The sequence below is a fragment of the Neophocaena asiaeorientalis genome, unplaced genomic scaffold, assembly GCF_003031525.2.
Source record: "Neophocaena asiaeorientalis asiaeorientalis breed wild unplaced genomic scaffold, Neophocaena_asiaeorientalis_V1.1 scaffold461, whole genome shotgun sequence".
In the NCBI taxonomy this organism is placed as follows: domain Eukaryota; kingdom Metazoa; phylum Chordata; class Mammalia; order Artiodactyla; family Phocoenidae; genus Neophocaena; species Neophocaena asiaeorientalis.
The window spans coordinates 3814286-3842077 of NW_020173230.1; the positions used below are offsets into that span (position 1 = coordinate 3814286).

General features: G+C 44.6%; 1 protein-coding gene and 1 long non-coding RNA gene across 2 annotated transcripts; one reads left to right on the plus strand and one right to left on the minus strand.

Annotated features, from left to right (window-relative positions):
* Positions 1–263: 263 nt before the first annotated feature.
* On the plus strand, positions 264–22578 carry PRKRIP1 (PRKR interacting protein 1). The gene is made up of 6 exons (XM_024745446.1): positions 264–422; positions 1048–1126; positions 1929–2029; positions 5540–5625; positions 6959–7026; positions 21325–22578. Exons 1-6 carry the CDS (start codon positions 297–299, stop codon positions 21417–21419), a joined length of 555 nt encoding a protein of 184 aa, XP_024601214.1. The 5' UTR covers positions 264–296; the 3' UTR covers positions 21420–22578.
* LOC112399957 (uncharacterized) lies at positions 19971–26157 on the minus strand. The gene is made up of 3 exons (XR_003003347.1): positions 24024–26157; positions 21295–22530; positions 19971–20381 (listed from the first exon to the last, which is right to left on the minus strand). It is a non-coding gene; the product is annotated as an uncharacterized LOC112399957 (long non-coding RNA).
* Positions 26158–27792: the final 1635 nt, after the last annotated feature.

Below are 27792 nucleotides of genomic sequence, written 5' to 3' on the forward strand. Positions count from 1 at the left end.
CTGGGGTCGGAGAGGTCGCCTGGGGCCGGACCCTCCGGCACGCAGGGCCAACCTCTCCCCCAGGGACGTGGACATTCGCTGCGCTGATTTGCTCAGAAACATGAAAAGAAATCAAGCAGCTTTAATCAAAATAACCCACCGGGGCTTCAAGCTCATGAATATACAGCATCCTGCTTCCGGCTGGCAACTCCGCTCCAGCCCCGCCCAGCTAGGAGACTGCGCTTGCGTCGCTGGCGCGCGGCTCTGTCGTCATACGCACGCGCGCAGCCGCTCACCAGGACAGCTGCAGAGCTCTCATGGCGAGCCCGGCCGCCTCTTCCGTGCGACCGCCGAGGCCCAAGAAAGAGCCGCAGGCGCTCGTCATCCCCAAGAATGCGGCGGAGGAGCAGAAGCTCAAGCTGGAACGGCTAATGAAGAACCCGGTGAGACGAGGCGCGGGCTGACGGCCCTTCCGAGTCCTACCCCCTTCCTTTCTGGCGTCTGTGGGCGCTAGCGGGCCCTCTTTCCGCGCTTCCGAACTCTGGAACTCAGTACCCGAACCCCAGGGTCAGACCTTAGGAAGGAGTAGGCGGCCCCGGAGATAGTGAGCTATTTTCTGCTCTCATGTTAGAGCCAAGCCTGGATGAGGGCGCTGCGAAGCGGCTTCTCGTGCTCTAAAACCCTTTAACTTTGTGAACAGAAGCCTTAGACTGGAAAGATATAATCCGTGGGTTAGCACAAGGGTTTTTCTTCTTCTAAACAGCACTAATTGTTAGAGAGGCATTGGCCAAGACACCTGGGGTTGGAGGTTTCCAGCCATAAACGATGAGTCGCGTTTCTGAGTTCTGCCCTGAAAAGTTGAGTAGCCCTGGCAAGGCTGTGGGCTCTGATAGGACCCAGAGTATACAGGATGAAGTAAAGGCAGAGGGAAGAAAACAAACTCAGCTTTGGGTCCAGGAAACAAAGCAGCCTTACTTCACTACTTCAGTTAAAGTTTTTTGGTTGAAAAAGATGTCACTTTGTTAGCCGGTTTATACATACAAATGCTTTCGTGTTTAAATGTTGCAGGACAAAGCAGTTCCAATTCCAGAAAAAATGAGTGAATGGGCACCTCGACCTCCCCCAGAATTTGTCCGCGATGTAATGGGTAATGTCTTTTGGATGTGGGTGTGTGTTTAAATACAGTTTTTAAAGTGTAGGTATTAAAAACTCTGCAGTTAGCATTTGTTAATTACACCCCTGATAGGAAGAAAAAAAAGTTCACTTATCCAGTATTTTGCTCTTACAGTGAAGGGGTATTGTTGCTTGTGGTTTGGCATTAGAGAACTTTCTTCTGCATTGTTTTTAATACCTTGTTTTTTCAAAATGGAAACAGTTTTTATTTTGTTGGGTTGTAAGTTAACTAACTATAAAGAGAATAAATAACAGGTGTAAAAAAATTAGAACCACCTGTTATCTGTCGTTCTATTTGTAACATTTTGATGTAGTCCTCCAAACCTCTTAATAGTCAAAACCACTCATGCTTAAGAAAAAATGTTTACAAACATATGGTTGTTCTACACATACTATTTGATAACCTACTTTTTTTCACTTCATATATCATGGACATCTTTTCAACTAAGTAGAAAAGCATGTCAAATGTGAAATCATCTGGTGGGGGAGGGAAAGGTCACAGGCTGTCTTTTAGGTTTCTGGTCTCTGAACGATAGTCTGCTTGTCCTCCTAATACTGCGCTAGAGTGGAATTTTTGGTGACTTCACATTCAACATTCACACAACAGATATTTACAATATACCAGCCAGTGTGGTAGCTTCTGGGGTACAATGGGGAATAGGGCAGGCTTGGTCCCTTCCATCACTTCTAGTACCTTTCTTTGGTCCCCTGTGATTAAGAGTAGACTGTGTTGGTAATTGGATATCATCAAAAGCTCTGGACTGTCCTGGCTTTAGGTTCAAGCGCTGGGGCTGGCAGTGGAGAGTTCCATGTATACAGGCATCTGCGCCGGAGAGAGTACCAGCGACAGGACTACATGGATGCCATGGCTGAGAAGGTTAGTGAGCCAGGACGCTGGCTGAACCCTTGGGTTTAGGCAGTGTGCACTTAAACCTTAGAAGAAAACACTTGTGGAAGAGTAGATACACCTGGTTGTGGCTTGTGTGAGGGCTGCCTTGTAAAGTCAGCAGGAGAAACAGATGTCAGGTAGAGTCCAGGGTACTTCTAGGTCAGATCCAGCATGGCAGGATGCTCACACTAGGAAATGAATGAGGGGAGGGAGTCTTCCAGGTGGTGGAGAGCCCAGCAGAGTCCCCCTTCTCCTCCAGGCCATTTGCCATGGAATAGAAGCAGGATCTCACACCACTTGAGTTATTATTTCTTTATAGTTTCTGTTTTTGGCTGAATGCCTGTAATTCCAGTTAGCTGTGTGTTTGGTGCTAGCAGTGGTGTGTTTTCCGGTGTTTTTGCCTCTTTGAGTTTTCTAGCTTTGAGACTGGCATTTCTTCATGACAGGTGTCAAATAATTATTGATTAAGAATGGAGAATTGCTGGCAGCTTCCTGCTGGTCTAGTGGTTAGGAATCGGTGCTTTCACTGCTTGGCCTGGGTTCAGTCCCTGGTCAGGGAACTGAGATCTTGCAAGCCATGCGGTGTGGCAAAAATAAATAAATAAAGATAAAAATTAAAATTTAAAAAAATTTTTTAAAGAATTGAGAATTGATTTTGAAATTGTACTGTAAGAACTGTTAAGCTCTCCATTGCTTGATGGGAAAGGCCAGAAACCTCTCTCCTATTGCTCTTAAGAAATATTCTTTTGGACATTTCACTTGTCTTCTTTCTGGAATTGAGTTTTGGAGTTATTTTATCCACTCCAAAAGTTTTGATTGATTTTTTTACTAGATTTAAATTGAATCTATAACTTAACTTGAATGAGAATGGATGTCATAGGGTTTAGTCATCCCCTCTAAAACTTTGTCTTCTTTATTTGTCTAATCTTTTTGTATCAGTGATCATATATAGAGATTTTACATATGTCTCACCACGTTTTTTCAAAGATATTTTAAGTGTTTTGTTTGCAGTGGTGGTGAGTGGTCCCTTAAAAATTTGTTTGAATGGCCAAAATTGAGTTTGAAAAATACCTGTATGATTTTTGAACAGAAGGGATCATTGCCATGGTGGTTTTCACCTGGTATTTGCTTGTCCTGCAGCCCTTACTCGGCCCCCAGGTGTCGGTGGTTCTTCTCCAGCTACTTCTCAATTCCAGTGAGGAGTTTCAGGTGACTTGTCACACAGCTATACCAGATCACTGAAGGATTTGCGCTGTTAGGAATAAACAGAACTCTGTATGTAGAAACTAACAGAAGCACTTTTTTATTCTTAAACTACTTTAGAGGGGAGGAAATAGAGCAGACAGTTGTCTCAAATGCCATCAGTTAGTCTGAAGCTTTTATGTATTGATTAACGACCCAGAGAAAATACAGAAAAATGTTTCACAAACCTTGAAACCACATAAATGCAAAGGTTTTATTTCACGTGGTGAAAGAGAGGCTCTGAGGTTAGAAGAAAACAAGAAATGCAAGAGAATCCTTACCTTCCACAGCGACTGATAGGTTGTCACCACTGACAGAGCACATCTGACTCCTGCTTGAGCCCTTGCCGGGGTCAGCAGCCAGCAGGGGGCTCCGTCTTGGTCGCGCTTCAGACATTTCCAGCTCAGCTTCTAAACAGATCAGGGGCTTTTAGTTTGAAGTCATTGCTTTCTAGCTGAACTCTAATTAAAGCTGATTCCTTTCTTGGAAGGAGACCCTTCTTTTTAATTTCATAATTCTGCTCTCAGAGAGTTTCTGCATCCGTCTGAGCAGATCCACAGAGCCTGGCAGTGCAGACTAGCGGAGGTGTTGAAGCCACCTCTTTCTCCTCTGCTGGCTCCTTTTTTGCTCCATCAGCCTTTATGGCTGTAACTAGAAGAAATAGGGACGGCACTTGTTTTTCATCAGTAGATGTCTTTAGTTTACAAGATCTTTCCTGTAGGTTATTGCAGTTCATTAGTCTTCCTAAAGGCTCAGGGAAAGAGAAATTATTGTTTCCCCCATTTTATAGATGAGGAAGCTGAGGCTTAGAAACAGGGAGCTGCTAGGAAGAAATAACACAAGGGATGGATATATATATTTATTTGTATGTAAGTGCGTACTCACATATACGTATGTACACGTGTAGGTGTGTTTAGTAGCAGGTGATGGCAATGCATGTTATTCCGCCTTAGAATCGGTCATTTGATAACCGTAGCGAGTTAGGACTTGAAAATTCCATGGCCACAGCCCTCTGGCCACTCCACCCAGTGAGCCCCCATCACTGTCTCTGAAGAAGCAACACTCCTGTGTGTCTCCTTACTGTCAGTACTCTACTGCATTTCTGACACTTCTGGGCACAGGATGTGTGGGGATTTTCCCCAAGCCAAGCAGTTCTGTGACACCAGGTGAGTATCCTACAATTCAACTCAATTGTCACCCTGTCTACGTGGAGATAGCGCCATATCTTGAAGGTTAAGACTCAGTCCTGCAAGACTGAGCCCCACCCCCAACTTCAGAGGCCAGCCACAAGTCCCCGTTGTCACCTGTGCTTCTGACCCACTGGCTATAAATCAGCGGTTTCCCACGATCCCCTCCTCAGTTTCAAGTAATTGGCTTAGAGGGGCTCACAGAAGTCAGGAAAACAGCTTACTAGTTTTCCGGTGTCGTATAAAAGGATATAACTCAGAACAGCTGCATGGAAGAAGGGATGCAGAGTTTCCGTTCCTTCTCCCAGCATCTCCAGTGTTCACCAACCCAGGAGCTATCCAAACGCAGACTTTTGGGGTTTTTGAAGGCTTCGTTATGTGGACATGATTAAATCGCTGACTGTTGGTGATTAGTTCAACCCTCAGCCCCTCTCCCCTCCCTGGAGGTCAAGGAGGTGGAGCAGAAAGTTCCCTTGGCAACCAGCCCCGTTCCTTAGGTGCTTTCCCAAAGTCACTCATAAACTCCTGTGCTTGAAAGGGGCTGGTTATGAATAACAAAAGATACCCATTTCATCTTTATTTCTGGAGTTATTTCAGGAACCGGGAACAAAACTAAATATTATAATAAAAGATCCCCCTGTGGCTCTCATATAGGAAATTTGTAAGAGTTTTAATGTGCCAAAAACAGTAGATGAAGACCAAATATGTATATATATTACAAGTCACAGTATCACGTTTTCCAAGGCCCTGGCGAAACAGAGCCAGTAGTGCTGCCTCTGCCTTCAGGGAATCCTCAGCGTTCTTCCTCCCATACTTTCTCTCTCTTACATTTACCTGTGCAGGAACGGTATCTTAATGAACTGAGTTATTTCACCATCAGAGATCCATATCCATATCACCATCAGAGATCCATATCCATATCACCATCAGAGATGCCTCACCTGTGAGGCAACTCCTTTAAGTGGCCCTGGAGACCTGGATGTACCTGTAGCACCCCCAGTGGTGAGACTTCTAGAGTTTTCATACCCAGGCAGGCCAGAGTTTGTCTAACTGATGTGGTTTTTTGCAGCAAAAATTGGATGCAGAATTTCAGAAAAGACTGGAAAAGAATAAAATGGCTGCGGAGGAGCAGACTGCAAAGCGTCGGAAAAAGCGGTGAGGGCTTTGTGGCATCCCATAACTACTGAGACTTAGGGCGGGAAATGCAAAAGTAAATAGTTGGTGAACGAGTCCTTCTTGTAGTCAAGTTTACCTGTATGGCCTGTATAGGTCTTGGGTGTAAAGATCCACAGTGGGGACTTCCCTGGCGGTCCAGTGGTTAAGACTCCATGCTTCCAATGCAGGGGGCGCGGGTTTGATCCCTGGTCGGGGAGCTAAGATCCCATATGCTGTGCAGCGCAGCTAAAAAAAAAAAATCCCACAGTGGAGCACCCCCGTAGAGGAATGGCTTTTCTTCCAGTACCTGGGGGGAGATCAACTCACTTACTGCCCCCTGCCCCTGCCCCTGCCCCCAGCTTGCTACAGATTCTCCAAAGCTTGCTGGTCAGCACTTTGGTGGTGAGCACATGGATTTCTGTGTCTCCTTCATGTCCGTATTTTTTTTTTTTTTTGCGGTACGCAGGCCTCTCACTGCAATGGCCTCTCCCATTGTGGAGCACAGGCTCCGGACGCGCAGGCTCAGTGGCCATGGCTCACGGGCCCAGCCACTCCGCGGCATGCGGGATCCTCCTGGACCGGGGCACGAACCCGTGCCCCCTGCATCGGCAGGCGGACTCTCCACCACTTGAGCTACCAGGGAAGCCCCATGTCGGTATTTTAACATCAGGTTTAATAAGTTGCTATGAGCAAACTTCCCGATTAGCTTCTCCCTTAGAGGAGGGTCTGTAACCTCCCTAAGTGACTACATGAGTATACAGACTGCACCCGTGCTTGTGTGTGTGTTGTTTTAATAAATGCTCCTTCAACTTTTAGAGAGCTGAGCAGGATTCTAAAAACAGTCCCTAGGGCTTTCCTGGTGGCACAGTGGTTGAGAGTCCACCTGCCGATGCAGGGGACACGGGTTCGTGCCCCGGTCTGGGAAGATCCCACATGCCGCAGAGCAACTAAGCCCGTGAGCCATGGCCGCTGAGCCTGCGCATCTGGAGCCTGTGCTCCGCAACGGGAGAGGCCGCAACAGTGAGAGGCCCGCGTACCGCAAAAAAGAAAGAAAAAAAAAACAGTCCCTAAATATCTCTGAATGAGAAAGTATCTCCAGTATTTCTGGATTGCGCTAATCACCTCAGGACTCCATAGAATCTGATCTTGATTCGTGAAGGAAACAGGTTGATAATGTTGATGGTGTTGGAGTAGCAGAGTCATGAGGAAGTATTTCTTTCATTTTATCGTAGTATTCGTGTAATTACTAAGTTGCTAAATGTTCTGTAAGTAGATGTTTATTTTCTAAAATATAAAATAGGTAGTTAAGGAATTAATTATTTTGCATTTGCAGCCAGAAGTTAAAAGAGAAGAAATTATTGGCAAAGAAGATGAAACTTGAACAGAAGAAACAGAAAGAAGGTGAGTGGTACCCAGTTTTCTTTCGTGACCTTTCTTAGTGCTGATCATAGTGGTTGACCTGTCAAGAATGAGATTTAGAGTTTGGAGTAGGTTGGCTGGCCTCTGAAGAAATGAAGGCTTGTTTCTATTAGTTTTGACTCATTTAATTGCGAGTGTCAGGAAGCCAAGCTGGTTTAAGCAAAAAAGAAAGATACTGCCTCACGTTTAGTCCAGGACAGACCTCCTCTTGGGCCTGGCAGGTAAAGGAGCTCTGATGTTGGCATTCACTGTCTCCTTCTGTCCCCTGGCTCCCTGTCCTCAGGGAGGCTCGTTTCCTCCTTGTGGTGGTGAGGTACCAGTAGCTGCTCCGGGCCACACCCTGGCTCATTCTTGCCTAGTAGGAAAGACTGAGGGGGTGTCCCTAGCAAAAGAGTTTTTGTGTCTCTTTGGCTCTTATTGAGTCACTTGGCAAATCAGTTAAGAATGCTTTTGGCTACAAGAAATAGAAAACTAGCAGTAGTTAAGCAAAGAGGAATTATTTTTCTCACATAACAAGAAATCTGGTGGTAGGTGGCAGCCCAGTGTGGTTGAGTAGCTCAGCAGTGTCAGGCCCAGTACCCCTGCGGTTCTTTTGGCCTTTATCCTGTGGGCATGAGATGGCTGCTGCAGCTCCTGGCATCATACTTACGTTTAAAGCAGGAAGAAGAGGGGAAAGAAGTGGTACTTGTCTGTTGTGGTTTTTTTTTTTTAAACTGAAGAGCAAAATATCCCCCATCACGTATTACCTTGTATCTCATTGGTCAGTACTGGGTCACTTTGCCATCCCTTGCTGTCATCAGGCTAGATGAAAAGAAGACAGAATTGTCATGACTATCTTTAACGTATCGTGATCCATCACTGGATGCTGGGTACATTGTCACCCTAGACAGAATTGAGATTTGTTAGAAGGAGGAATGGGGGTGAGTAATGTGTCAGCATCCCACAGTGCTGCCAGTCCTGCCCACTTCCGAACCCATCACAAGGCCAGTGGTGCCAGCCACTCCTTTGGGAACCCCTGGAACAATGACAACTGGTCACCACATCTCTGAATTGGTGGCTGTTCCCTGATTGACTAGACATGGTTCCTAATTGCGATTTTTGGTCTTAAGATAAAATCAGACCTGCACTGATATACGGAAATATGATTGGCCCCTTCCAGGACCAGTTTGCTTATGAGTTGTAAATGTACTGTGTGACACACTATATATGGTATGGTTTTAGCCTGTTCCCTACCATTTCCGAGAAGAAATTATTTTACAGTACCAAAATGTGATTGCTAGGACATCATCCGTCAAATAAGCCACCTCATCACATTCCCTGCAAAAAACACAAGTCTCATGTTCTGTTGAAGGAGGCACTGTGGCTTGGACCCCATTGTATTGGGAAATAGAAAGGGCTCCTTGGCTGTTGGTAATTTGACCCTCCCTGCCCAGGGTTTGTTGTTTTTGCTGCTTGTTGTCTTTGTTGCTGTTTATGTGTTTGGTGACTTTCCTGAACTAACTCTGTACAGCTTATATTCTTTGTTGTGTGTGGCAGCTGAAGTCTTTGCTTGGTTAGCTTAGTGGCCAGCCGAAGATCAGAGATTTCCTGAAATGCTTTGAACCAGTAAGTCTCCTGATCTTTGCCAGGGGGCTTTCTGTGTGTGGTGGAGCATGCCTTCACCATTCTGGCAGGCGGTTTACAGTTTTGCCTTAGCCTTCACTTCCTTCTTGCACAGAGCCTCAAGGTTAGCCAGAGGTGAGATTAGGGCCATCACTTGTCTGTCTTAGACATGTGCACAGCTCTTCACATGCCTGTGGCCTTCTAGATTACCAGCTTTTCCTCTTAAACTGTTGGTCAGTTTCTTGTCTGCTTCCACCGTTATCACTGCCTCAGGCAGCTGTGATGTTAAACAGTTGCCACTGATTGTTTTTGACAAATACCTTGAGGAAAAGTCTGTTCTCACTGAGTCAGGTTGAATAAAGACAAGACAAGCCTTGCCAGTGGAAGTTTCCAGAGAGCTGCCAGACAGGTCAAATAGGGACAGTGCTCTGGGTGTGGGACTTCTGAGGAACTCCCAGGGCAGTTTACTTCCTCCAGTGGCTGCTAGGCTGCTGGTTTTCACAGCTACTGGGAGTAGGAGGCTATTGATTGGGAGGCTACCTTGGATCTGCGGAGAGGGAGTAGGAAATAGGGCAAAATTTTTTTTTTAAACAAATTTATTTTATTTATTTATTTTTGCTGTGTTGGGTCTTCGTTGCTGTGCGCAGGCTTTCTCTAGTTGTGGCAAGCGGAGGCCGCTCTTCATCACGGTGCACGGGCCTCTCACTATCACGGCCTCTCTTGTTGCGGAGCACAGGCTCCAGACGCGCAGGCTCAGCAGTTGTGGCTCACGGGCCTAGTTGCTCCGCGGCATGTGGGATCTTCCCAGACCAGGGCTCGAACCCATGTCCCCTGCATTGGCAGGCAGATTCTCAACCACTGCGCCACCAGGGAAGCCCCGGGGATTTATTTATTTATTTCAATCTTTTTTTGTCTCTGTTGTTCATATTGGATAAGTCCTATTGATCTGACTTTGAGCTGTGTCTTCCCTGTGTCATCTCCATTCTGCTTATCGATTCTATCCAGTGAATTATGTTTTTCAGAAAAGTTTTTCAATTTCCATTCGATTCTTCTTTATACCTTCTATTTCTTTGCTGCAGTCTTCTATCTTTCCATTTGTTTCAAGAGTCTTCACTCTTACTTCCTGGAAAAATATTTAAATAGCTACTTTCAAGTATTTGGTACTTCCAGATCTGGGGCATCTTGACACTGGCATTTGTTGATTGTCTCTCCCCACGCAAGCTGCGATTTCCCTGATTCGTCGCATGCCGAGTAACTGTCTGTGGATCCGGGACATTTTGAATATTATATCGTGAGGCTCTGGTCTTGCTGATATTTGTTTTAGCAGACAGTCAGCCTGGTTGTGTTCGGAGCACAGGTTCTGACCAGCCTTCTGTAGATTGTGGTTCCTGTGTCAGTTTGGCTTTTAACGCTTTTGCTGTGCTCTCAGCTGTGTCCTGTGTGTGCCACCCAGTGGCCAGTCAGGGTTTAGTTCTTTGAGTTCGGTTCTCAAAGTATTTGGCATGACAATTAGGGCCAGATCCATGCATGTGCTGTCAGGGCGGGCCCAGGAGTTTACAAACAACTTTATGATGTCTCTTCTAATCCTCTCTCCATGATCTCCCCTGTAGGTTCTGGTTTCTTGGGGCTCCCCTTTTCAGACCTCCAGCCAGAAAGCTGGGGCTTGGGACTTTCCTGGCGGTCCAGTGGTTAAGACTCCAAGCTCCCAATGCAGGGGGCCTGGGTTCAATCCCTCGTCAGGAAACTGGATCCCACATGCCGCAACTTAAAAAAAAGATCCTGTATGGGGACTTCCCTGGTGGTCCAGTGGCTAAGACTCCAAGCTCCCAATGCAGGGGGCCCGGGTTTGATCCCTGGTCAGGAAACTAGATCCCACATGCCACAACTAAGACCTGGCACAGCCAAATAAATAAATAAATATTTAAGAAAGAAAAGAAAGTTGGGGCTTTAGTTACCTACTCTGCCACATACTTTGTACAGCTGCCCCTGCATCCAGGGCTGAGTGGTGGGAGGACAGAGAAGAAAAGCAACAGAGTTTGCCCAGCCATCTTAGGACCACAGCTCCTCTGATCAGAGAGGAAGGTTCCCCTCCTTCAAAGTTTTTGCACATGCAAGCCCCTGTTGCACCGCAGTCGCTGTGGCCATCCTGACACTGGCAGGATTGCCTGGAGCTACGGTGTGAGAGAATGGAGAGAAAAGAAGAAACACAAGAATTTCCCTTCCTCTGAGCATTAGGAGTCCGCTTTCTTACTCCTTGAATCAGAAGTAGAAGGTTTCTCTTGGAACTGTGTCTGTGCCCATTTTCCACTTCTGCGTATGGGATCGCCTTGAGTCCAGGCTGGGGGATACTGGAGGAAAGAAAAAAACAGGAGACACAATATTGTTCCAGTGATACTTTGTATTCTGGTCTTTTTCCCCAGTCTGTGTGCTTTTCAGAGTCCGTGCATTCTGTCCAGGTTCTGTAGCTGTGTTCAGTGGAGAAACGGGGTCAAACGTGCTTGCTCTGTCTTACCTGGAACCCACCCTCTATTTGGTTTTTTTAATCCAATTACAGGACTTGATATTTAGCTCTTGTGCATTTCAGCTTGGTGTTATTGGCTCCGTTGATTCAGGTTTCCAAAATCCTTTTGAATTCTGATTCTCGAATTAAGCATGTTACCATGTCAGGGGCAGGTTTGATAAACATACCTCCTTTTGTCATTGGTAAAAATGCTGAGCCAGACAGGGCCAGGGCCAGAGCCTTCCAGCATCCACTAGCGAGCTCCATCTAGGCCAACATGGACCTGTTCACTAAAACTCTGGGTGGAGTTACTCTCCAGCTAAGAATCAGCTAGACTCACTCTTCTTTCCTCTTTCACAGAGGTGTCATTCTAAACTAAGATAATTTTAGGTCAGGGAGTAAGTACAGTAGGCATAGATTCTGGGCTCAGCTCTCACTCTGGCTCACCCTGACCTTAGCACCTCCTGTTTGAGCAGATGTTTTTTTTTAAATTTTAGTCTGTAAAATGATAAACTCTTTCTAGATCTAAAATTCCACAGCTTGATAACTTTTCCAAACGCCTTGCTGTAATGAAGATATAGCATATTTGAGCAGCAAGAGGGGCGGTTCCCTCACCAGTAAATCTAAGAACCCTTTCAGAACAAGAAACAGGTTAGTTTGCTCTGAGTTTGTACTTAAATGAACCTGTAGTGGGTCTTTGGAATCACTTAATAACTTTTTAGTAATCAGTTCTAGAATTGAAGGAGACAGGAGGCAACATCCCAGAGCTGAGGTTTCTTTTTTTTTTCTTTTAATATTTATTTATTTATTTGGTTGAGCTGGGTCTTTTGGTTGCGCTGGGTCTTTTGGTTGCGGCAGGCAGGCTCCTTAGTTGCGGCATGCATGTGGGATCTAGTTCCCTGACCAGGGATCAAACCCAGGCCCCCTGCAACTGGGAGCACAGAGTCTTAACCACTGCGCCACCAGGGAAGTCCCCAGAGCTGAGGTTTCTTAAATCCCCCTTTTCTAGCCCCTTTTACACATTAGATGCATGTGATCGTGCAGTTTTCGGTCACTTTTCTTTAATTTGCCCAAAGCTATGAAGAGTATATGAGATGGTAGATTTCATCCAGAACCTCTAACCTGTTTAAAATGGCCTTGTGCCCTCTCACTGGGTCTCCCCCATCCTGAGCTTCAGTTCTATCAGAAAGATAGGTGTTTGTGCCCATGTTGCATCATAGTGGCACAGCGTTTTTTCAAACTGAGGGATGTGATCCTTTATTCACTGGGTCATGAGATCAGCTTAGAGGTTACAGATGTTGGTTTTTTCATGGTTTTTTCAAACAAAAATAAAATAGACTAGAAAATATCAGAATGCATCACACCCTGAATAACTGTTCTGTGAAATTTTCTTTCAGTTTCTATGTGGGCTGTGGGCTGCAGTCAAACAGATTTGAAAATCATTGTTATGATTCATGAGCCCTGCTCTTCTACTTGTGAAGTTAGCACCTGTACCTATTAAAAAAATGATTAGTAATAATACATGGTTGTATATGCTTCGCACCAAATGAGCTGGATAGAGAGTGCTGTAGGAATAACTTCATAAGGATGCTTTGTGTGCCTTTTACCTCACCCTGTCAGTTTCCTTCCTTATTTTTCATTTGGTGAAAGGGAAAGTAGGTTTTCTAGGTGGTTGAAGTGAACAGAAATTTAATGTGGTGATAATCAGTTGTGCCACAAGGTGGCTTCTGTGCACTTCTGGGTTCTTGAGGGACTTGGAGATAAATTACTCGAGCTTTTTGGCTCTTCTCCTATAAGGTGGTAAGGGGCAGCTGGCTAGGAGTTCCGTTCTGTTGTTGGAGAGGAAATAGCCCCACTTATTGTCCGTGCTGGTCCAGCAGTTCAGTGAAGACGCCCTGCAGTGTGGGACTTGTCTGAATGATACCACAGGATGGTGTTAAGCCAGTTTGGATTATTGTGACACCTCGAACTCCTAAAATGATGTATTCTGATACCAGTGTTACTTATCCTGACACAGGCTCACCTCCAGAGAAACCCAGGGTGACCTTAAGGTGATTTGTTACTAAGTACGTCAAGGGCAGTTTCTTGACAGTGGCGGGGAGGAGAGAAATAGGTGAGGGAGATTGAGGTACAGACTTTCAGTTACAAAATAAATGAGTCAGGGCTTCCCTGGTGGCGCAGTGGTTGAGAGTCCGCCTGCCGATGCAGGGGACACGGGTTCGTGCTCCGGTCCGGGAAGATCCCACATGCCGCGGAGCGGCTGGGCCCGTGAGCCATGGCCGCTGAGCTTGCGCGTCCGGAGCCTGTGCTCCGCAACGGGAGACGCCACAACAGTGAGAGGCCCGCGTACCGCAAAAAATAAAAAAATAAATAAAAAATGAGTCACAGCTATGAAATGTGTAAGTGTGGGGAATATTGTCAGTAACTGTGTAATATCTTTGTATGGTGTCATATGACAACTAGATTTATCGTGGTGATCGTTTTGAAATGTACAGAAATATTGAATCACTGTGTTGTGTACCAGGAACTAATATAGTGTTGTAGGTCGATTATACTTCAAAAACAAGCAAACAAACACTCATAGGAAAAGAGATCAGATTTGTGGCTACAGAGGTGGGTGAATGGAGGAAGGGGAATTAGATGAAGGTAGTCAAAAGGTACAAACTTCTGGTTACAAGATAAATAAGTACCGGAGATGTAATGTACAACATGATAAAGATAATTAATACTGCTGTACATCATGAATGAAAGTTAAGAGGCTTCTCATCAAAAGCAAGAATTTTTTTTCTGTTTCTTTAATGCTGTATGTATATGAGATGATGAATGTTCACTAAACCTGTTGCAATTATTTCAGAACTGTGGGTGGGGGGAAGCAGTTTCTCAGCCTCAGCACTGTTGACACTTTGGGCCAGATAATTCTTTGTTGTAAGGGACTATGTCCTGTTCATTGTAGGATGTTTAAGGGCATCATGGCTTCTACCCACTAGATGCCAGCAGCACCCACCCTCCCCTCAGTTATTGACAATCAAAAATGTCTCCAGACATTGCCAAGTGTTCCCTCGTGGGGGAGGGGGGCAAAATTGTCCCTAGCTAATAAAATTCATATCTCAGCTGGTATCTGGTGTTTGAAAGGCACTCAATTTATGTGGGGTTTTTTTTATTTATTTATTTATTTATGGCTGCACTGGGTCTTTGTTGCTGCACTCAGGATTTCTCTAGTTGCGGCGAGTGGGGGCTACTGTTCATTGCGGTGCACAGGCTTCTTTTTGTGGTGGCTTCTCTTGTGGAGCACGGGCTCTAGGCACGCGGGCTTCAGTAGTTGTGGCATGCAGGCTCAGTATCTGTGGCTCGCGGGCTCTAGAGCACAGGCTCAGTAGTTGTGGTGCACGTGCCCCGCTGCTCCGCGGCATATGGGATCTTCCCAGACCAGGGCTCGAACCCGTGTCCCCTGCACTGGCAGGCGGATTCTTAACCACTGTGCCACCAGGGAAGCCCCTCAATTTATGTTTTGGATTGAACTATTTGTTTCAGTGCCAAAACTCTTATACATATTATGTTGGAAAACTATCCATAGCCTTTGTGTCTTTTGAGAATAAAGGTAATATATGATCATTTTAGAAATTTTTAGAATATGCAGAAAATAAAGTCAAAAATAAAAATTATCCATAACTATTACTAAAATTAATCACTTTAACATTTTCATGTTTTTATTTCAATTTTAATATTTATTATATAAACCTATTTATATAATTATCATATTTACAGTTGTCCTTTTTCATATAACACTGTATCACAAATATTTTCCCATGTCCTTGCAATTCCATAGTACAAAAGGATTTATTTTCCCTAGTGTATTCATTCATCTGTTTGTTTATTGGTTTTTGCTTTGTTTGTTATTTTTTTGTCTGAGTTAAGTCTCATTTGCAGCACGCGGGATCTTTCATTGTGGTGTGGGCTCTTCATTGTGGCGCGAAGGCTTCTCTAGTTGTGGCATGTAGGTCTTCTCTTCTGTAGTTGTAGTGCACAGGCTCCAGGATGCATGGACTCTGCAGTTGTGGCGCGTGGGCACGAGAGCATATGGGCTCTGTAGTTTGTGGCACGCAGGCTCTCTAGTTGAGACACGTGAACTCAATAGTTGCGATGTGCAGGGTTAACTGCCCCACGGCATATAGGAACCTAGTTTCCTGACCAGGGATCGAACCCACATCCCCTGCATTGGAGGGCAGCTTCTTTACCACTGGACCACCAGGGAAGTCCCCATTCATCTGGTTTTTTTTTTTTTTTAAAGTTAACATCAGTTTCAGTTACACTCAGTGGCATTTTACCTAGTATTCCTATAGTCTAAATAAAATCTCAGATTCTTAGATTTTACAATTTTATGTAAACAATAGCATAAGAGTAATGGAAAAAGCTCAAATATTATCATCCTCATAGATCACCTTTCTTTCTGTCCATTTTCTTTTAATCTCTCCATATGCACATGTGATTTGTATGTAATGACAATTGTGTATGAACAGTTTCCCCTTTGCTTGTTTTTATTTAACATTATAAGCATTTCCGGTCCTTCATAATTTTTTCAGTGACTGATAATATCCAGCAATTGACATGCCATGATACACCTAACATTTTCCCTTTTGTTAGACATTAGATTGATGCCAGTTTTTCTCTTTAGAAGATATTTTAGTGAATTAATGCACCTGTCTCCCTTCCCCCTTTCTGGGTCATTTCCTTTGAGATAAATGTCCAGCAGTGGGAATAATTAGATCACAGAGTGTAAAAAGAGTTCATGGCCCTTGAAATGTATTGCCAGTTTCTTTCCAAAGGAGTAGTGGCAGATTCTTGCCAAAGGAGTAGTACCAGTTTTTACTGCCATCAGTAGCATGGAGTACACTTTTACCATATCCTTGCCGTATTCCTCCACATGGGTAAGAATGATTTCAGAGGAAGTCAAGGTCGCATTGAGGATTTAGTAAAAAACCTTACAAAAATATAGATCCAGGGGACTTCCCTGGTGGTCCAGTGGGTAAGACTCCGTGCTCCCAATGCGGGGACCCAGGTTCGATCCCTGGTCGGGGAACTAGATCCCACATGCATGCCACAGCTAAGAAGTCCGCATGTTGCAACTAAGACCCGGCACAGCCAGTCAGTCAGTATATATCTATATCTCCAGATGTGTCAGGACTATGGTAGCAGCCTCCACTCTCTTCCCACCCCACCTCTGACGCCGCCCACCTTGAACAGCCTCCAAAGCTCTTTTTAAAACAGAGGTTGGATTGTCATTCGTTCTTCTGCTTGTACAATAACAATAGTTAGCATTTATTGAACATTTATTGTGTAGCCCCAGTTCTAAGGTGCTTTGCACGTATTAGCTAACATAATCCTCACAGCGGCCCTGTGAGATAGGCAGTGACATTATCCCCATTTTACAGTTGACCTTAGGGACCAAGTGGTAATGGCACCCGTAGAGCTAGCGGGAGTGAGTGACAGGCCGGGATTTGATCCCAGATAATGTGTCTCCACGGGCCTTGTGCTTACCTGCGAGGTGATCCTTCTTGAAACCTAGCCAGGAGCTCCTGCATTCCTGCCCTTTCTGGTCTCTCCACCGTTTTGTTCTGGCCACTCCCTTCCACGTGTCCTCTACTCTCCCCAAGCTTAACACCTCTGTTCTCCCACCTCTCCTCCTGCTCAGGCCTCTGAGCTCTTTTCATTTTCATGCTACCCGACTCCCCATCTGCTTGGAAAACTTCTCATCTTGCACCCTCCTCTCTTTGTAAAGCCTTTTCTAACCTCCCTCCCCACCCAGCCTCCACCTTGCTCCACAGGGTTTTGCACATATTTGGTTACAGAATCTGCTGAATCACATAACGTGCTTATCTATTCAGTTCCATGAGGGTAGGCAGTGTCTTTTTTTTTTTAAATAAACTGTGTTATAGAATGATTTTAGATTTACAGAAATATTACGAAGATAGTATAGTACAAAGAATTCCCATATACCCAGTTTCCTCTGTTGTTAACATTTTAAGTTAATGTGGTTCATTTGTCACAACTAATGAACCAATGTTGATACATGGAGCAGCTAAAGTCCATACTTTATTTATATTTCCTTAATTTTTAATTAATGCCTTTTTCTTGCCGCAGAATCCCATGTAGGATATCACATTACATTTAGTCATCATGTAGCCTTAGGCTCCTGTTAGCTCTGACAGTTTCTCAGACTTTGTTTTGATGACCTTGAGAGTTTTGAGGGTCAGATGTTCTGTAGAATGTCCCTCAGTTGGGATTTGTCTGACGTTTTTCTCATGAGTTATTTATTTTTGGGAGGAAGACCACAGAGATAAAGTACCATTCTTATGTCAGAGCTGGGTGCTTGTCAGGATGGCTTGTCACAGTTGATGTTGCCCTTGATCACCTGCTCAGGCAGTGCTCTTCAGGGTTCTCTGTGTAAAGTGACTCTTTTCTTCCCCTTACCACGCTGTACTCTAGAAAGAATTCACTATGCGTAGCCCATACTTAAGGAGTGGCAGGTTATACAGCCCCTCCATGAGGGCGGAGTAGCTACATAAGCTATTGTTTTGCATGGATTTGTCTTCTCCCTCATTTCTTTGTATCAGTATGGACTCTGGGCTATTTATTTTATATTTTAGGTTTAATCCAGTACTACTTCATTTTCTTGCCCAAACTCTTGCAGCTTTGGCCATTGGGGGCTCTTTCTGGCCCGTGTCCCTTTTACATACTCCCATTATTGGTGGAGTTTTGAGGGGTTTTGTTTTGTTTTTAACAGCACTTCCTTAGTTTCTGGTACTACAGGATAGTCCAGACTTGTCTTGTGTATTTCCTGTCCCTAACCTAGAATCAGCTTTTCTCTGAGTCCTATTTCTTTTCACTGGAGAATGAAATGATTTTGTTGAATTACCAAATGACTTGAATGTGAAGCAGATTCCTAGGTTTCTCCTCTTTGAGAGAGATACTTCCAGGCCCCAACACCCTGTCTCCGACACACGGGAAACAATTGTGTTTACTGTTAATTGAGGTATTACATTTTCAGGAGCTTTTCAGTCACAAGGAGTGCTTTGAGTCATCCTCTGTCAGTCAGCACTTCAGGCATCGGGAACACCCCATTCCATAAACATCCAGGTTAATGAGTATTTTACTGGGTTTTTTTTTTCCACTATTACAAAAGTTTATTTAATAATAAAATGTACACAAGCCAGTTTTTATCATAGTACAATGTGGAGGGGCCATGTGGAAGCAGTTGATTTCTCTGGTGAACACAGCCATTGTTCATACTGGTTCCACGATGATACTGTTTCCTCGTATTACCACCACTCCAGTATTCTGTTGCCCACTAGTTGCCATCTCCACACATTCGTCTATCACAAGATTCATAAAGGGATCAGAGCCCCACAGTATTCCTTGGACGTGTCTGCCACCACTTAATTTTAGTGATAACTTCTCCACAAATTTCTTCCACTTAGGAGGGGGAGCCTTGCTCTTGATGTCTACTCGGTGAGCTCAAAGATGTCTCCTGTTTTACTGTCTCTTTAAGATCAGAATGAAAGATCAAAGCCTATGCTTTTGTCCTGCTGTGTTCAGATTTCTATGGATATGGCGGGTGGTTCTTATAGAGGCTTCAGGCTGACCAAGTATGACTGAGTTGTGGAACAAAACAAGTACTCAGCAGTTTCAGCCTTGGAGCCCAGGTTCTAGAGCAGAGCTCCCCCTCTGGTATATGGGGAATGGACTACAACATGGCAGAGACCCTGCTCCCCTTGCCTTCAGGGTGGAGACTGAGTGCCCATGGCCTTGGACCGTTGCCCCACATGCCATAGAAATACTGTCCTTTTCCATGAGTGCCATGACATGAGAGCACTTAGGGAGTTCTGCCCTATGTTTTTGATCCATCTATAGTTTTTCACTCAGTCTCTGCATAGCATTTCCTCCCTCCCTTCCCTCCCTCTCTTCCTTTCTTTCTCTTTTCTTTCTTCCCCTCCTTTTATTTAAATTTTGGTAAAATACACATGACACGGAATTCACCGTCTTAACCATTTTAAGTGTGCAGTTCAGTGGCACTAAATACAAATTGTGCAGCCGTCGTCGTCATCTATTCCCGTAACGCCTTCCATCTTGTAAAACAAAAACGACATCTTTTAGACAACAACTCCCCATCTCCTGCTCCTCCCAGCACCAGCAACCACCCCTTCTCCTTTGTCTCTGAATTTGGGTACTCTAAGTACCTCCTATAAGAGAGCTCATATAGTATTTGTCATTCTGTGACTGGCCTGTCTCACTCAGCATAATGTTCTCAGGGTTCATCCACGTTGTAGCCTGTGTCAGAATTTTTTTCCTTTTAAAGGCTGAATCATTGCGGTGTATGAATAGACCACATTTTCCTTATCCACTCAGTAGGCTCACCTCATCCCTGTTTTCACCTCATTTTTCTTTTTTATTTTATATTGGAGTATAGTTGATTTACAACGGTGTGTTACTTTCAGGTGTACAGCAAAGTGATTCAGTTATACATGTATCTATTCTTTTTCAGATTCTTTTCCCATATTGGTTATTACAGAGGATTGAGTAAGGTTCCCTGTGCTATATAGTAGGTTCTTGTTGGTTATCTGTTTTATATATAGTAGTGTGTATACGTTAATCCCAGTCTCCTAATTTATCCCTCCCCCCTTCCCTTTTGGTAACCGTAAGTTTGTTTTTGAAGTCTGTTTCTGTTTTGTAAATAAGTTCATTTGTATCATATTTTTTAGATTCCACGTATAAGTAATATCATATAGTATTTGTCTGTCTGACTTCACTTAGTGTGATAATCTCTAGGTCCGTCCATGTTGCTGTAGATGGCATTATTTCATTCTTTTCTATGGCTGTCATGCCATTTTTCTTTTGCCTCCGTTTCCTTATGCATTTCTGTGGGCAAGGTACCAGAGGCTTGAAAGTCAGTCCAGGTTTGAATCCTCGGTCCTGGTTTTACTGATTATGAGACCTTGGTTAACAAATTACTTAACCTCTCTGAGCTTTATTCCTCATCTGTAAAATGGATATAGAGGAGTGTTACTTATCTCATAGACTGTTGTTTAGAGTTAAGACGGTACGTATATGCAAAGACAATAAGCACAGTACCTGGCACATAATAGGTGTTCAACAAATCTTAGCTACTAAAACGTGCTCCTCATTTGTACTTTCAAAATTTCTCGTTCTTTTTGGCATGAGGTTAAGATGGAGGAAAGCCCTAAATAATTAAATCATAGAGATGATGTCAACCCCTTGCCATGAGTGCTCTTTAGTGCCCCATTCTAGGGTACGCGGGTGACTGCTGTGCCCTGGGCACCCCCAGGCCTTGAAGCTCTTCGGCCCTGTGACAACAGCAGTAGCAAAGCTCTGGGTGCCTGTGGGCCCTGGGGTGCTGGAGTGAGTTTCTGCATGTCTGCAGGAGGAGGCCCACGGTGCCTGCAAGTGGCCTCCTGGCGTGGACGGGGAGCTGGAGGACTGGTGTGGGCTCTGGCTCGTCCCAGCTCTCGCCTGCTGCCCTGCTCCCGAGAAGAGGGGAGGAGGAGTTGGGAACAAGTAGTCTTTGTGCTCAGCTCTTAGCGAGCTCAGCTGCACTGAGGGTAGACTGGCAGACCGCCAGGGAAGGCACTGGGATTCAGAGCTGCACGGGGAGTGTCAGAGAGGCTTTCTGTGTCTGTGGGAAGAGCCGGGGAGCTGACATATCTGTTGTAGGCAGAGCCCTCTGCTACAAGGTTTTTGAGACTCCTTTTGCAGACTGGGGTGAGAGCTGGAGACATCAGGAGTTTGTCAGCCTAGCACTAAATGTTAAAGGGCTGCTGTGGACGTCGCCCTGCCAAGGTGACAGACTTTAGTGGGGATCATATAAAAAGCAGTGAGGCCTGATTTACGGGGCATCAGGATCTCATGTGTGCTGGACCTTTTCATAAGGATGAGGCCCACCCTCCAGCAGTGGTAGGTCAGTTCTATGACTGGCCCTTTATACCCGGGAGTGGCAATGGGGCCTGATGGACATGAAGACCTCTCTGGCTCCTCCCTGTACAGTCCAGGAACAGCTAGTTCCTGGGTTTTCCTCAGCAGTCCTTCCTTGGAGTACCCCTTGATTTGCTAATCAGGGGATACTCAAAGATTTGTACCTCTCTAATCCAAATGTCGTATGATTGCAGGATCCAGTCAGTCCCAGGAGCAGTCATCCAGTGGCTCTGAGGCGGCATCTGGAACAGAGGAGGAGGACGAGCCCAGTTTCATCATGGGGCGATGACGAGGTTGGCCACGGCAGCTGTCTGGAGCCTGGCCCGCTCTGTGACCGGGACCCCAGAAAATCCTCCACAGGCCTCAAGGGGAAGGGAGCAATCTCTGTTTCAGCTCAGTTTCCCTCCCAACGCCTCACTGGATAGAAGCAAGTAGAAGTCCACCCTAAGGGCTCACAGCCCCCGTGTTGGCAGGACTGGGCCTGTGGGAGAGAGGACTGTCTCCTGGACACTCGAGGGCACTGCCAGGCAGGGTTCGTTAATGTTCTCGCTGCAAGGGGGGAAATGTATGACCTGGTGCCTGCTCTCACATAATTGGACACTGATGAGTTTGGGGCTGGTTTCTGTGAAGCGAATGTTTATTTAGTAAAGAACAGAAAAACTCCAGGTTTTATTCTGACCTGTGAATGTTAATTACAGAAACTGTAGAGAAGGCTGTGAAACGACATGAGAGGGATGGGGCCTGTTCCCAGACTCGTTGAAGGAAATGGCCTTGGCCGTGGAGCCAACTCACTGCAGGGCACGTGACCTCCATTTCCTTCAACGGAGAGTGCAGACTGCACCCCAGAACACGTGCTCCCTCCCAGCACACATGTGCAGAGGGAGATGTGGGACTTAACTGAGGCTGAGCCAGAAGAGAGGACCTTAACGTGTGAGAGGAGCTTTGGAAAAACAACTGGTGAGTAGAAAATAAGCAGGTAGAGAATCCAGCCTGGGCTGGAGCAGAGGAGATGGCCTGGGGGATCCTAGCTGCACTGCAGGGGAAGCAGATGCATTGGCCAAAAGCTGCATTTTCATCCGGAGTTAAGAGGGGATCTAAACAGAAAATGGGAGGTGACTGAGGGTGTCTTTTCAGGCCAACAGGAGGAACAGGGATGGTCTCTAATTTTAGAGCCTTAGCTCACTTTTTGGATATTTCCAAGCTTCTAGCTCTATTTTGTGCCTTTTATGGAGTTTGATAGAAGTAGGGAAATAGTGGGAAATAGTGGTTTTGAGTGAAGGGAAACTAAGAAACATCTTACTTTTCTCAATTTCTCTGGCTCCACCCTGAGCCATGTGACATCTGTGATAACTTCTGTCTTTCCGCAGTTCAAGTCACAGGAATTTTTCTTTCCCAGGAAGCTGAAATGGCAAGTCAGCCATAATAAATTAGCACACACCCTAACTGTACATCTTGAAAGCCGTGTTTCTCTTTCATCAGGGACTGGCTGGTTAGTTTTGTGTCCTCCAATCTATGTTTTTTTTTTTTGCAGTACGCAGGCCTCTCACTGTTGTGGCCTCTCCCGTTGCAGAGCACAGGCTCCAGACGCGCAGGCCCAGCAGCCATGGCTCACGGGCCCAGCTGCTCTGTGGCATGTGGGATCCTCCCGGACCGGGGCACGAACCCGTGTCCCCTGCATCGGCAGGCGGACTCCCAACCACTGCACCACCAGGGAAGCCCTCCTATCTATCTATCTTTGAACTCTTGGTTTCTTTATCTCTCCCCAGATTCAAAGTAAGAGTTATGACACACACTTCAGTGAGTCTCTCACACTGGAGGCACTCCCTGCATCTGCCCAGTGCCCCTGGCCAAGAGCTCAATGAGATACCAAAGCACATATGTGCTGGACAGGTGGGCAAATGACTAGACAAATGGGAGGGTGCCAGACTGGGTAGTTGTCTTTACCTTTACTAGATGTCAGAAGATGATGTTCAGGAAGAAAATGTCCTCCAGTGGTTTCTGATGATATTTAGAGGGTTATTGGTACCTTAGGTTGAGTGACTTAGTATTTCCGTTACCAACCAGAAACTTGGATCAGGTCACCCAACACTCAGCAACTAACATTGTACTTTCTGTTATCACAACCCAGTTTATTGCAGGTGCCAAGCAAGGAGAATGGGCAGCTCGTGCTCAAAAGACCCAAACTCCCCAGCGGCTTTCAGAGAAGGGCTTTTGAAGACTGAGGGAGAGGTCACAGGATGAGCAGTCAGCTCATACAATTCTGATTGGTTAATGGTGAATAATTGGGTGACATTTTGGGAATCTCAGCCTTTTGGCTCCCACCAGTCTGGGGTCTCCATGCTGGTAGTCAGCATGCAGGTAACTTCTCTCACCTGGTGGGGGTCTTGATCTCTGCAAAACAACTCAGGGGCCGGCTCAGGATACTAGTTCTAGCCCTTGAGGCACTAAAGGTCCTTGACTTTGTTTTATGGCTAAATTATTATTTTGCCTTAGTTGACTGCTTTCCTTTGTTTCTGCATTTTCTTCTAATTAAATTTGCTCTTTGGAACCCAGGGAAGGCCTGGGAGGCTAAAACAGGGGACATTGTGTGTATGGGGGTCTTTCTCTAGGAAGGCCCACAGTGTCCTGCTTGGTTTTAGTCAGCCTTTTTCTTTGATACACCTCCAGCCTGAGGGGAAGAGAGGCAACAACCTTTTTCAGGATTAGAGGAGAGAGTCCCTGACTTTTTTAATATGTTTATTTGTCTGCACCGGGTCTTAGTCACAGCATGTGTGATCTAGTTCCCTGCCTTGGGAGCACGGAGTCTTAGCCACTGGACCACGAGGGACGTCCCGAGTCCCTGACTTCTCATTTTTAAAGAATTCTCAAGTTGTTTTGTATGATAAAACATTACCTCTCTCTCTGACTGCTTTGTCACAGCACCTGGACAAACAAACATTTGAAAATTAGTAGACGTATCATAATGATCAAAATGCACCCGTGTAGTATATACCTCAGAAGTCTTCCTGTTACAGATGGCAGCCAGGAAAATAGGTTTCAGAGCAGGTCCTTTTTATGTAAATTCTGTAAGTAGGATTACCAATTAACTCTGTAAGGGTATTAACATATACATAACAGGAGTTATTGGCCACTACACGTCTTTTTTGTTGTCAAAATATAATTTAAAGCAATTTTCGTATCTAGTACTATTCTGCCTAAAGAATCTGGTGCCTTCTGCTGGGAGGCTATAGCTTGAGCTGTCTTGCTTGTTACCATTCCTAAAGAGAAAGGTTTCATAGCAGCTGATAGTGTCCTTGAGTCTGATACAGTTCAGAACGTTCAAGTTCTCAGTAATGTAGGAATGTGTCTGAAACCACGTCCATAATAGGCACCCAGATCCATTTGGGATGCCTGAACCTGTTACTTCATTCTGATTTTTTAAATGCATTCTTTAATGGTTAAAGCAGATGTACAATGTATGTTTGATAAACTAGAACAGCCTTACCTTATAAGCCAGAATGACTTCTCCATACCTCAATACGTGAAAGTTTCCTCCATCACTTTCCCTTTTTTGTTTGCAGATCTTTCAGTAGCAAGCAGTGATACACATCGTGAGTAGTTATTCAGCTTCACTGGAGAATTTCCTTTCTATCCTGAACATTGGAGTCAGAAGTATATTAGAAATAAAACAAAAACTTTCCATTTTGATAGGGAGACACATTTGGTGAACAGTTCCATTGAATTAGGATGGATCTTAACAGACCTGGTCCAGATTCTTGGGTCAGCTCTCTTCCAGTACAGAAGCCCTTGAGTGTAAAGTATTAATTCAAGAGTCAGTTTCCTTCAGTTTCACTGTGCATGAGCTACTTAATACCTGAGAAGGGGTCTTTCATTTAGGTTGGAGAGAGTCTTAAAAGTGATGTCTTTTCCAGTATGTATAATCTCCTGGTTGTGGATCATGGGGCATCTGATCTTCATCCAAAAATAGATTTCCATGATCAGTTTCAGAAACAAGCTTAGAATTATTCCTTTAGTAACTTAATTAAAATACTTTATAGCAACAAGGTCATCTTGGATGTAGATAATACAAAAACCCTCAGTATATACAAAACCTCAGTATCCAAAAGGTATATTATCAAAACATAATCTCTAATTTATCCTCATTTCTACCAAATTGGGCCAAATTAAGTCTAGTTTCAGTAAACAGCCTGATTTACCTAAGTGTAACTGGTCGTATAGGCTCTTTTCAATTAGCTGTGCTAGAACTTTTTAAAAACCTTGAGGCCAGGAAAATCATAACAACTTGCCATCGGATTTTGCCTGCAGTATCTGTAGATATGAGAGAATTCCTCCCTTCTCAAGGTTCCTAAAATATCTCAATATTCCTGCTCCTGCCAGGAGGTGACCTTCCTTATTCAGCTGATAAAGCTGTTGGGACTCTGAGTTTCCAACTCCTGGAGGGATCAGGTCAAGAGAAAAGATAAATGTTTCAATTCCACTTAACAAAGCAATTCCACTTACAAAGGTAAAACTTACCAAGTTGTTATAAAGGGAAAGGTTTCCTTATGTCTAGAAAACACAGACTAAACGCCGGCAGTGTTTCAGACAAAAACAACCATATTCATTAGTTCACTCAGTACTATGTAACTAACCTTGATCTAAATCTTGTTAACAGTTTTATGAATCAATCAGGGTTTCCATCAGAATTTAACTAGGTCAGCAGTATGATCTGGAAGCTATCAATCTTACACTTGCCAAAATCCTTTCTATGAATCTTAAGATTTTGCAAAAGCATGAGTGAAATATCTGTGAATGACAAGACTTGAAAAGGCACAGTTAAGGATCTGATTACAATGCAATTGACAAAGAAGCTTAACCAAGTTGCTGTGACAAATAATATTTTAAAGATAACTAGAATTAAGACTGATAACAATACCAGGACATCTCCAAATTTTAGGAACTTCATATAATTTTTAGAACACTTGATGGATGTTTACCCATACAGTATTACCTAAGAAGGTTTTTTGTTTTGTTTAGTTTTTTTGCGTTATGCGGGCCTCTCACTGTTGTGGCCTCTCCCGTTGCGGAGCACAGGCTCAGCGGCCATGGCTCACGGGCCCAGCCACTCGGCGGCATGTGGGATCTTCCCGGACCCGGGCACGAACCCAAGTCCCCCGCATCGGCAGGCGGACTCTCAACCACTGTGCCACCGGGGAAGCCCACCTAAGAAGGTTTTATCACCACTCATTTGATGGTGCTTCTCATGTAATTTAACATACGAAATAATCTGAATTAGTGTAATATTTTTCTCTCTGAGATGCCTCAGGGGCCTTTGAAAGGTCCCAAATTAGAGGGCAAAAGAACTTCAATTTAGAATTTGATTTGAGGAAGTTTGTCAAAAATAAAGTTTTACTGGGACTCTCCTGGTGGTCCAGTGGTAAAGAATCTGCCTTCCAATGCAAGGGATGCAGGTTCCATCCCTGGTTGGGTAACTAAGATCCCACATGCTGCAACTATTGAGCTCGCGCGCCTCAATGAGAGAACCCACGTGCCACATACTACAGAGCCCACGCACTCTGGAGCCCACGTGCCACAACTAGAGAGAAACCCAAGCAGACCATGGGCCATAACGAAAAAGATCCCATATTCCTCAACAGTGATCCCATGTGCCACAACTAAGACCCAATGCAGCCAAAAAGTAAGGGAAATATTTAAAAAATAAAGCTTTACGAAAAGACAACCTACAGAATGGGAAAAAATATTTGCAAATGATGAGACTGTCAAGGGCTTAATTTCCAAAATATACATACAGCCCAATATCCAAAAAAACCCAATCAAAAAACGGGCAGAAGATTTAAATAGACATTTCTCCAAAGAAGACATACAGGTGGCCGACAGGTACATAAAAAGATGTTCAATATCACTAATTATTAGAGAAATGCAAATCAAAACTATAATGAGGTATCACCTCACACCAGTCAAGATTGGCTATCATTAAGAAGTCTACAGGGATTTCCCTGGTGGTCCAGGGTTAAGACTCCATGTGCCCAATGCAGGGGGCCCAGATTCCATCCCTGGTCACTAAAATCCCACATACCACAACTAAGCCCTTGTGCTGCAACTACTGAGCCCACACGCTCTAGAGCCCATGCCCTCTAAAGCCTGCGTGCCACAACTGGAGAAGCCAGTGCACCGCAATGAAGAGCCTGCAGAGCCATAATTAATTTTTAAAAGTCTACAAATAATAAATGCTGGAGGGGGTGTGGAGAAAAAGGAACCCCCTTACACTGTTGGTAGGAATGTAAATGCGTGCAGCCACTATGGAGAACAGTATGGAGATTCCTTAAAAGAGACTAAATAGAGTTACTGTATGATCTGGTGACCTGGAGAAATTAATTCAAAAAGATACACACACTCTAATGTTCATAGGAGCGCTATTCACAATAGCCAAGACATGGAAATAACCTAAGTGTCCACGGACAAACGAATGGATAAAGACGATATGCTATATATATATACACAGTGGACTATTAGCCATAAAAAAGAATGAGACAATGCCATTTGCAGCAACATGAATGGACCTAGAGATTATACTAAATGAAATCAGAGAAAGACAAATATATGATACTGCTTATATGTGGAATCTAAAAAAAATCCTACAAATGAACTTATTTTACAGACAG

Excerpts from the sequence above, each read along its gene's own strand:
- PRKRIP1 (XM_024745446.1), top strand. The coding sequence starts at position 297 with ATGGCGAGCCCGGCCGCCTCTTCCGTGCGACCGCCGAGGCCCAAGAAA. Across the intron at positions 2,030-5,539 it reads TGGATGCCATGGCTGAGAAG|CAAAAATTGGATGCAGAATT; the intron begins GTTAGTGAGCCA and ends GGTTTTTTGCAG. Across the intron at positions 5,626-6,958 it reads GCAAAGCGTCGGAAAAAGCG|CCAGAAGTTAAAAGAGAAGA; the intron begins GTGAGGGCTTTG and ends TTGCATTTGCAG.